The sequence below is a fragment of the Carya illinoinensis genome, chromosome 15 (assembly GCF_018687715.1).
Source record: "Carya illinoinensis cultivar Pawnee chromosome 15, C.illinoinensisPawnee_v1, whole genome shotgun sequence".
Taxonomy (NCBI): domain Eukaryota; kingdom Viridiplantae; phylum Streptophyta; class Magnoliopsida; order Fagales; family Juglandaceae; genus Carya; species Carya illinoinensis.
The window spans coordinates 357,905-369,768 of NC_056766.1; the positions used below are offsets into that span (position 1 = coordinate 357,905).

Sequence of the window (11,864 nt, forward strand, 5' to 3'; positions counted from 1 at the left end):
TGCCATCAACACTGTTTCCCTCTGCTTGAAAGAGTACAAACAATCAAAGAACGAAGAGATCATACCAACCCAATTATGTACTGCTCCAATAAAGCAACATACTAGAATCCTCAGAGGTCTATCTTCAAGTGATGGTCTCCACACCATTTATCAGGCTAGAATCTGATCTTAGACCCACCCCCCACCTCAAATTGAAGATGAGAGAAATCCCGTGTCTTGATGTTTTTCCCCACCCTGACTTTGAACAACCCCCTAACCTTGTTCAAACACCAAACTCCTGACAGGTTACTGTATTTGACGTCTACCACCAATCTCTGCAATGCATTTTTCCATGTCATCACACCATGACAACTTGTACAAGGTGGTACTTGAATTCATCACCGAGTCTTCTCCACAAGAAATCCTGCTTAACTTAAGTTTCTCAAGACAATAAGCGATACTAACAGGAATGGGGAATAGTGACAAAAGGCAAATTGGAAAGGGTACTCTTAATCAGAGCGGTCCACCCAACCTTGGATAAATTGAAAAATAGTCACTCCTACCCAGCCAATTGACGCTTCATTCCTCAATAATGCCATCACAAATGAATTTAGACTTCAAGAAAGACAAAAGCACTTCATAGGCAGCAAAGCCACCCTACATCCCAAGACATGGGTCAATCTTCCTCTATCATCCACTGCTTCAGCCAGAACTAACTCTGATTTGGCAAGATTTTCTCACCCCCAACAAAATTTCAATGCAAAAGAACAGACAAGCAAGTGACACAGATGATCCAAAGAACCCTCACAAAAGAACAAGGCATCATAAACACAGAAAACACAAGCTATTTCTTATTCATGGATTTCATTGAGAAGCACAATAGAAGTCTCCTATTCAATGCCTCCATGCACACTACATAGGGTAGGAGGATAGGTGATCTTTCTCAATCCCTGAAAACTATTAAAGAATTTGAGGGGGTATCACTTGTCAGAACATAAAAGCACTGTAGAAAAACAATGAGCTATCAATTTGCACCACTTCTCCCCAAAACCATACCTTCACAGCATACACATTAGAAAGCTCCAATTAACATGATTATACGCCTTTTTCCAAATCCAATTTGTAAATGGCTCCTGGAAACCCTGATCTGATTATGCAATCAAGCCATTCATTGGGAATAAGGACTGAGCCTAAAATCTGACATCCCTTGATGAAGGCATTGTGTCACAAAGATAATTTTCTCCAACACCAATTTCAACCTATGGGGAAGAATTTTAGAGAGAATTTTATTCACACTTCCATTTCCAACAACTAGCAAACATTATGTCCTACATGACAGCTATAACAACTAGGTAAACATGAAGTGCTGATGCCCCAAAAAAATCAGGAATATGAAGGGGGAAAATTAATTTTAACAACTTTGCCCACAAAATAAACATTTCAACTATCAATTCAGTGTATAAATCATACAATGAGCTGAGGTCCATAATCTGATGAAGAGCAACAACACCGGAACCGTCTGTTTGCAAAACTGGTAAGGGACAACGAAATATGATTTTTCAGGTTCTTCTCACCAAGATTGTTGACACTTACTGGTTCGGTCAAGCCAAAAAATTCCCTGTTTAACCAAAGTTTCCCTAGCATCCTGCAGTAATGATATTAAAACATCTTATCATTTACAAGGTACCCTGTGTACTCAGGCTGCGCCCTTCACATTTATTAATAAAGTCTTCCATCACTTGTATAAAAAATATCATTATATAAACTAGGATGAGAAACAAAAGGAAAGGCTTTCCTCACCTAGTCTAAAATTTAACGGAATTCGTCATGGTACTCATAGTCGTCCTCATCATCCTCGTTGAATATAGCGCTGTAAAATACATAAGGATTCTCAATCATCTCTGTCAAGGTTAGACGCCCATCTTTATCAGCATCTGCCTGCAACAGAAACCAACACATTGTTTCAATAATAAAATAACTCCACACTCTTGCCCAAAAAAGAATAACTCCACATACAGGAAATAAGCCATATAAAACCCAAAGAATTTTTACAAAATTTTTTCAATATCTTCAAATTCTCCTAATTGATTAGATTCACATCCTTGATTTTAATTACTTACTAAGTCATAATATCATGATGTTTCAGCAAAAATTCACCTTTGAACTTGAAGTTCTGGGGGCACACACCTCTCAGACATACTTGCAGTTTGATCCCATATTATTCAGCATGCCCAAAAGAACAAAAACTCCTAACAGAGAATTAACCAAATTTCCCTAGTGTTCAAGATGTGCTTGAAGCATATCATTTATGTATGTCCATGAACTTCTAAAAGTGACGTTCAGACAATGCCAGGACTTCTTGAACAATACATTTTCAAGTGTAACAAAAGAAAAGATCTACGGGAAGAAGATTTCAAGTGTGCATATGTGTGTGTGTCCAAGTCAGAGCTCCCCTCTTAGCTAGGAAATGAGCTTGGAGTCTGGTAAAAAGAACGCTGCCCTCAAAGGTCCTTGGAAGACCATCTATCTCTTTAAGCATACCAATTTATCTCCCGGAACCCATGAGACCAAGAGATCTTGTGCAGACTCCAACGAAATCCTCCAGCATGCTTTATTGTATCAACCTCTTGAAAACTCATTGTGCTAATTCCACAAAAGCCAATAAGCTCCAAATATAAGGCAATTAAGATTTTGCCCATGAAACCTCACGGACAATTTGATAACAGAAATCCTCATGCACTCAAAGCCAAAAATGTCCATTCAGAGAAAATCTTAAGAGAATCTTAAGTATGGCCATTGAATAATGAATAATCATGCTAGGAGAAATAATAACATTCATAGAGGATCTTATGAAATCTTGTGGATATTAGTAACCTATAGTCAGAATATCATTCACAACTTGAACATGGTATAGCAGTTGTAGATAAGGGTAAGAAATCTGTTAGAATAATAAGTTATTTCTGCTCATCTAAAAAAGTGGAATCTTAATGGCACTTTTTGAACAACAAGCTTTTCTTAGGCTAGGAAATTAAAGTCCATTATGTGGCATGAGAAAACCAAATCAAAGCAACTGATAATGCAAAACAAATGTCCTGATTGTTTACAATGCCTTTAACCACTTATCCTTTTACAGGTCCATCACCATAAAAAAGATTGACTCATACTAATACATAGCAAAATACTCTGCTGCATGGTTAAAAAAAAAAAAATTCTGACTAAGCTGAAAAACTATATTTAGTGCTTGAATGACTCATATTTTTATCAAAATAATAAAGCAGCAAAAATAAATAAATTCTTATAAATTAAATGCTACTAGTTATCGACCATATGAATACCTGTGATATGATATATTCTGCCTGTTGTTTCGCATAATAACGCTCTGATGGGTGAAGTTTTCCAATGATTGTTACTAGTTCTACATCTGACAAGTATCTGTTAAAGAAATGTCCAATGCAAGTGATTACAGTATATATCATTCACTGATCAATGTTCACATGAGAAATATATCTTTGAAGAGTACCCATCACCATCTTTGTCGAGTTGAGCAAACAATGTTCTGGCAGGGGCATCTGTTGAATCACCAACTTGATGTGAAGAATTGTGACCTTCTTCGTCATAGTTTCTCACCATGTCAAAGAGCCCATGAAAAAATTCTTTGAAGTTAAGCTTCCCGTCTTTGTCGGTATCCCTTTCTCTAAGAAGGCAAAAAGGAAAAGTGAACAAGTAGACAAGCAAATTAATAACTTCACGATAAAAACCAAGGCCCATTATAGATGACTGGAGGAAATGTAAAGCGATATAGGATGAGAGCACATTTAACGGAGAAAGTCATTAAACAAACCAAGGCAAAAGAATTGGTTGTGTTAAAAGTAGTTAAACATCTGCAAGTAGGGTCATATGACTTTTATTATAATTGGTTGCCAATGAACTCATGTACATGTAGCTAGAAACTAAAAGGGGAAGTCCCAACTATCAAACAATTGACACCTAAGCTACCCTTTTTATAAGTAAAATATTATATTAATAAAAATAAGCATAGCCAGAATACAAGGAGTATACAAGAGGTAACACTTAGTTAGGAGGGAGAAAGAGAAATAAGAACATCATGAAGGCCATTAAAATCAACGACTTTAGCCCATAGGAATAAAGTATTAACAAAGAACAATCTAATCTCCTCTAGTGAGCGCCCTTATCTTCAAAAGTCTGATCAGTTCATTCTTTCCATATGCACCATAAATTACAAATAGGAACCATCTTCCACGTAGTTGTGACTTGTGGAATACCGTCCATTTTCGTCCAGTTGGTCAAAAGCTAAACCACAGTAGTAGGCATAACCCAGGCTAACTCCAATCTTATAAAGACATCATCCTATAACACCTTGGCAACCTCACAAAGGAGTAGTAGCTGATCCACAGCTTCACCATTCTTTCTGCACATACAACACCAGTCAACAACAATTACCCAATGTTTCCGTAGGTTGTCCATAGTTGAGATCTTTACCAAAGAAGCTGTCCAAGTGAAAAATACCGCCTTTGGAGGTGCCTTATTTCTCCAAATGCTTTTCCAAGGAAAGCAATTGTGCTGCTGGTTTGTAAGGGTCTTATAGTGTAACGGTCTTATAGTAGGAAAGAACAGAAAATATACCTTTTTTAGTTGGTACCCACCACATCTTATCTATTCATTGAGTCCTCAACCTCATGGCGTACAAGAGGCTGAAAAAATCAGAAAGGCTGCCAACTTCCCAATCATGGGCCGCCCTATTAAAGTTCACATTCCATTGGATTGAGCCACCCGAATTCTCCATGAGGTCTGCGATTGATGTCTCCTGTTCACACGCAATCTTGATAACTAAAGGGAATGTGTCCCTGAGAGCTCTATCTCCACACCATCTATCATGCAAGAATTTGATTCTAAATCTGTCTCCCATCACAATTCTAGTATGTCAAGAAAAAAACCCCCAACCTCTTCTGATATGCTTCCAAACTCCCACCGCATTAACCCCTTGTGCCTCCCTAATGCTCCAACCTCCCTATCCATCCTTGTAATCATTCATCAACTTCCACAAAGCCTCCATTCTCAATGTTATACTAACACAACCATTTTCCAAGAAGAGCTTAATACCTTCAAATTTCTAATCCCCATCCCACCAGTAGAGATTGGAGAGCATACCTTATCCCACTTCAACAGGTGAAACTTGAATTCATCACCCAACCCACTCCAAAGGAAGTCATGTTGGAGCTTCTCAATCTGGTTCACCACACAGACAAGTGGGAACAATGATAAGAAATAAATTGGCAAATTGGACAAAGTGCTCTTGATTAATGTGGTGCTCCCACCTTTCAACAAATATAATATCTTCCAACCTACCAATCTTCGTTTGATCTTCTCTACTACTTCATCCCATATTGATTTACCCCTGAAAGAGGCACCAAAAGGAAGGCCAAAGTATTTTATCGGAAAGGAGGATACCTTGCATCTTCGAGTGTTAGCCAACATTTGAAGATTGCAAACATTTCCAACTGGAACCAACTCCGACTTGGATAAGTTCACTATCAAATCGGACACGACTTCAAAGCAGAGCAGGAGTGCCCTTAAAGAACGAACCTGACTTTCTTCTGCCTAAAAAAAATCAAAGCATTATCTGTAAATAACAAATGAGAAATGTTAAGAGTGCCCCGATTGGTGTCACCAACAAAAAACCCAGACATAAAGCCACTTCCAGCCAAAGCTGATATCATTCTACTAAGCGCCTCCATAACAAGGACAAAACGAAGAGGGTACAAAGGATCTCCCTACCTTAACCCTTGAGAATTGTTAGAGAAATCAACTAGACTGCCATTTACCAAAACTGAGAACCTTATTGTGGAGATGCAATACCTAATCCATAAGCATTCTCCAAATCCATACCTCCCAAGCAAGTACAATAGAAAGTCCCACTTAATGTGATCATAAGCCTTCACCATATCTAGCTTGCATAAAATACCTGGTATGCCAGATTTTACTCTACTATCCAAACATTCATTGGCAATTAATAATTGACAATTAATAATGGATCTAATATTTGTCTTCCCCTTATAAATGCGTTTTGGGGTCTCGACATAGTCCTCCTCAAGACCTCCCCTATTTGATTTGCTAGAACTTTGAAGATAATCTTATACACCTCATTCACAAGACTAATAGGCTAAAAATCCTTGATATTCAAGCCCCAACCTTATTGGAAATAAGCGCAATAAAAGTGACATTGAGGCTTTTCTCAAACTTCCCAAACAAGAAAAATTCCTGGAAGACCCCCATCATATCATCCTTCACCACTTCCCAAAATGATTGGAAGAAACACATAGAAAAATTGAGAAACATTTCATGTTGACCCAATTCTATACCCATTACACACACTACTGTGACTGCTTTTTCACTATTTTCTCCATTTGGACCACTAGCGACAATTCATAGGTCTGCCATGAATCAAACAGAGCAATCTCCAGTGTACTTAATTGGCTACCAGCAACAGAGCGCCCTGCTACACTTTTACGTCCACCTTTGACCCCCCACACTACGTTAGACCAGGTTATATTAGTTAGACCCGGCCCTATTTTAGACTTCCCCCTATCCCAACCCACTACTTAGGGCCCAATGGAGTGGCCCGTTTGCTTAGAACCTTCAATTATTCCAGTGACTTTAGACCTCTAAGGTATGGATCCAGTTAGCTACCCTTTTCTTATAGGTAATAAAATCTCATTTTAAGCAAAGAAGGCACAATCCAAGTACAACGAGATGAGTACACAAAAGTCACCTACCTAGAAATAGAGAGAAAAATATAAGAAAATCGTGAAAGCTAAGCCCATTAAAATCTATGGAAGCTGTCCAAAAGAGAAAAATGTTTGAGAAAGAAGGTCTTGATCCCCTCCATTGTCTATTTGCTGCCCTCAGAACTTCTACCATTCATTTCCCACCAGGACATCAAATAAGGCAAGTAGAAATCAATTTCCACAGCTGAAATTTGTAGGTGACCCGCCTAATCTTCTCCATGAGCAAAAAAGATTTGCTAGACATATCCTAAGTCAAACTAGATTGACTAAAGAAATCATTCCACGGAGTAGTAGCCACCTTGTAATGTAGTAGAAGGTGATCCACAAACCCTTGACTCTTCTTGCACATGCAACACCAATCTATCGTAATGATGTGTTTTTTCTCATATTATCCATGATGAGAATCTTTCCTAGAAAGGTTGTCCATGCAAAAAATGCAGCTATTTAAGGCACATTGATTTGTCATATTCTCTTTCAAGAGAGAGGGTTGTTATTGTGAGGACAGGCGCTGAAACTCCCATTCTTGGACGAGGCCAAAGCAGCTTGTCTCTGCCTCTTCTTCACATACTAGTGGAGTACAAGTTAGAAAATGTGGTAAGAGCCTCAACCTCCAAATCATGAGCTGTAGAGATTAAACTAACATTCCACATAAAGGAACTATTAGAAATCTCCAAAAGCTTGGCAGAGAAGCATACCTTGCACAAGCTGCAATGAACATATCCAGGAAAACTTTCTTTAGAATAACCACCCGCACACCACAGATCATGCCATAATTTGATCATAGACTTGTTGCCTACTTCAAATCTAATATGATTATAAAATTACCCCAGCATTTTCTTGATATTCTCCCATAGACTCACCCCATAAGGTCCTTGTACCCCATTAGAACACCATCCACCCTACTGAGACCCATATTTAGTGTTTACAACTACTCTCCACAAGGCCTCTATCTTGTTTTGATACTGCAAATCATTTCTCCAGAAGTGCACAATTGACAAAAAGCAAATTTCGAACTCCCCGCCCTCTTTTGAAGATCAAAGAACATACTTTAGTCCATCTTACCTGGTCAAATTTGAACTCATTTTCACAATCTGCTCCAAAGGAAATCCTGCTGTAGTTTCTCAGGGCAATTAGCCACGTTGGGAGCAGAGATAGAGAAATGAAATATATAGGCAAGTTAGAAGGAGTGCTCTTATTCAAAGTAACTACCACCTTTGGCCTAATACAACCTCTTCTACCCAACCAGCCAGCCTTTGCTCAATCTACTCAATAAGACAGCTTAGCTACCTAGATGGTCTAAATTAGAACTACTAGATGATTAGGTCCATATGAAGCAAATTGAGTTGAGAGCCTAAGAAAGAAAGGTTTTCAACCGAGTTAGTCAAAAGAAACATTGATGCGAGTGAGACACATGCCAAGTCCCTTCTAAGCAGCAGACTACAAAATACTGCCAAATCATGCATCAATGATGCATTCTGCATGATGCATTAATTGGCCTGTCTTTATTCTGAAAGAACTCAAGAAAATCTAGATTAAAAGAATTTAACAGGAGAGGGAGAAATTAGTTTGGTAGGAACAGATTGGCATCAACATATGAATTGATGGCCTACTCCTTTTCACTATTTGAAATATATTTATCTCATTCCAATGGGAAATGATCTCAATTAGTTGGTCAACGCTTATGTAAGTTGCTTATCACAAAACACGAATGGAATGACTAGAAACTGGGACTGGGACGAAAATTATATTTTAAAAGACTTTATCAAATGCACCAATGGTTTAAAAGGATGCTGCAATTTAAACTTTCAGAGAAGAGAACTTGAGAAAACTCATCTCACCTTACTTCCTCCTTGCACAACCACTGAAGCAGTTTTGGGTTTTTGGTATCAGCTGGGTGCAGAAAGCTAGAAAATCAAGAGAAAGTTAAGGAAAAGCATTACCCATTTGGATAAAAATAAAGAAGCCTTTTTGCAATGAAAGAAGCTTGCTAAACAGTATAAGCTCACTCGTTGAACTCTGTTATGTTTAAGAGACCATCTCCATCCGCATCCGATGCATTAAAGTGTTCCACTTTCCACCAACCCATATCATAGCCAAAAGAATTATTATCTGGTAAATGAGATAGGGATCAACAACCAATCCAAATTTATATACAAACAAGGTCATGATGGACCATGTAGAGACTAATAGCATCATAAAACCTAAAGTGAAACTCCATCATCACTTGGAGTAATGAGGAAGTGCAAATTTGGCTCCTGCCTACCGAAGAGGACTGATCAAACTCTGAAACACAATATATACAGGAAAACTATATAGCTAAAACCTGTTAATGAACTAAGAGAGAAATAATAACGATGCCAGGTAATTATATTAGTAAACATTATAAAATCCAATGAATTCTTTAAGTAAGTCAAGTATATATAAAGTCGCATATATCAATCAATTGTGCTCCTTATCAAAAAGACAGACGAGTGTTTTTTTAAGTAAAAAAGGCAGACAGACTTTCTCCCTCAAAACATACCATCTTCATCAATCCGCTATAATACAGTGCGATTAACAAAGAATACCAGTGAAATCAGAACAGAAACGCGTCAGTTCTCACTCCTTATCAAAACGAAAATACGTCAGGTCTCACTAAAAGTGCAATAGTCAGAAAAATGAGAAAAGAAAAACTCAAACCCACGACAGATTGAAATTGAGAATTAAAAATGAAGTATAAACCAATAAAAAAATTCACCAAAAAGGAATAAAAAAGCATGATTCAAACACATATCACCCTACAGAACAAAAGGAAAATTTAGCAAAAGCAAAGATTTCTTTTATTGACCTGCATTCTGAACCCAACTGGGGGGATCATACTCGGCAAAAGAAACAAAACCATCTTTATTTTTATCATGAGTGTCCAATTCCCTCTTGGTCCTGTGCATCACTTCCCTCTCCGCCTGCTGCAAGTTCCACTCGGTCAACTCGTGCTCGGTCACGAATCCATCAGCCGGGAGCACATCAATCCTCGGGAAGAGCAAGACCAGCCTGTTGGACACGTTGAACCTCTCGTCGTCGTTTAGGTAGTCCTCCGCGTCCATAAAGTCCTCCCATTCGGGCTGGGACTCGGCGGCCGGCGCGGAATCGGTATGAAGGAGCTCGGGGTGGGCGTGCTCGATGTACTGCTTCTCCCACTGACGGTCCTCGCGGCGAAGCTCGAGGTCGGCGACAATGGGATCGAAGGGGACAGGCTCGTGGTGTGAGTGGTGCTGGTGAGAGAAGGTGAAGTTGGAGCGGAGCTTGAGGCGGCGGTGGCGATGGTTAGGGGGTTTCTTAGGGGAGTGGGATATGAGAAGGAGAAGAAGGACTGCTATGGTTACGTATATCACAATGGAAACTTTGCCCATTCTCTATTCTACAACGTATATTTTATATATATGAATGTAGAGAGAGATGCATATATCTCTGCGACAAAATGTTTCACGGTGCAATTCAGATTGGAAATGGGGTTTATGTATATTGTTCAAAGATTCAAGATTTGGGGGTGTGCGGGAGAAGGAGATCTACTAGCCCCAACTGGAGAGAGATAAAGAGAGAGAGAATTTGACTGGGAATGGAAGAGATGCAGTGGAAGTGGGATTGAGACGAGAGAATGTAAAATGACGAGGTTTTAAGAAGGGGGCAACTGGCAAGAGAGAGGAAACTTTGTTCGTAGGTGTGTCAGAATTCAGATCTGTTGGCCATTAGTTTATTGGGTTTTATACGTTGAGTCTATCTTTAGCTCTGCTACTATAGACATTAGACATACCTTCATCGTTCTCCCTTTAACTTGTTCAAAAGAAATGCATGCAACTTCTTTATATGAATCAACCGTAAATAAAGTCTGTTAAGAGTTATTGGTACAATGAATCTCTTATTTAATTTTTTTGACAGTTTCAACTGATGTTTTTTTTTTTTCTTTTTCTATTGAACTTATGCATGATCGGTTGTTTTTTTTAAGTGTTAGCTCTCATTTATAGTATTGGTTGAGATAGCTACCCCTGCTAACAACCAACAAGTACTATACTGTCTTTACCTCTCCTCAATATACAATAGCCACCAATCCATGGCAATAAATGGTTCCTTACCCTTTTCACTCTCGATTATCTGTTTCTTTTTTCAATTAAACTTGTTCTAATTTTCATTCATGGGATCCCAAGGGCTGAAGTTCCATTATATTGTTTGTTTAGTTGTTTCTTTTTAACTTCTTACTATGGACCCGGGCCTCGAGTTTTTGTGTATTGTTTGGTGCCCATAATCTGGAAGGTTGGGACGCTTCCACTAGGCTGGGAAGCATTTCCAAGACCCAAGAGTTGTTGGGTTTTGTCTTAGTCCAGCCTTTGAGTAGTTTAGGACGGTTTTAAAGCTGGGCCACAGTTCTCGAGCCTGTTGATCAACCCCTACAAATCATGTGTGGGGCCTGACATAATGTTGAACTTCGTAGGGTCCTCCCTACACTTCAGTTTTGAACGCTGAAACTAGAAGCTATAAAGGACTTCTTCTTATATATAGGATGACAATAAAAGGTCATAGTCTATTGACCTGGCAAAACCATGAAAGAACTGTTGGTGCAAATGGGCTGCAGAGATAAAAATAGTGAGAGAAAATTTGTTTCATTTACAAATATGATTTTCTTTTAGATAATATTCGTCATTATTAATTATGATATGCACATAAATTATAAGTAAATTTATTTTTAATATACAATAAAATTTAAAATAAGTCTATTTGTCTAACTGTGTTATGTACATACAAAATTAAATTTTAAATATTCTCAAATTTCACTATTCAATTAAAAGATTAGAAATCTATTCTCTACCGAATGAACAAATCCTAATGACAAGTTTTGAAGAAATAAAAACTTTTGAAAGAGAGAATTTCGAAATTTTGAGATTATGTAATCTTATTTTCTGTATTAAATTCGTAGGCCAATGAATTTATTTATAGATGACTAAAGGATGTGAATTTTCTATCTGATCTAAACAGCAATATTAAATTATTAATTGTACCTATTATCAGCTGACCCGATTGTCACGTTGGTTCCTACCACACTTCTCG

General features: G+C 38.2%; 1 protein-coding gene across 1 annotated transcript; it reads right to left on the minus strand.

The window, feature by feature from the left end:
- Window positions 1-1,371: 1,371 nt before the first annotated feature.
- On the minus strand, window positions 1,372-10,552 carry LOC122296399 (reticulocalbin-2). Its single transcript, XM_043106063.1, has 7 exons — window positions 9,613-10,552; window positions 8,792-8,894; window positions 8,624-8,689; window positions 3,500-3,673; window positions 3,315-3,411; window positions 1,780-1,917; window positions 1,372-1,624 (listed from the first exon to the last, which is right to left on the minus strand). Exons 1-6 carry the CDS (start codon window positions 10,172-10,174, stop codon window positions 1,792-1,794), a joined length of 1,128 nt encoding a protein of 375 aa, XP_042961997.1. The 5' UTR covers window positions 10,175-10,552; the 3' UTR covers window positions 1,372-1,624; window positions 1,780-1,791.
- Between the last annotated feature and the right edge of the window lie 1,312 nt (window positions 10,553-11,864).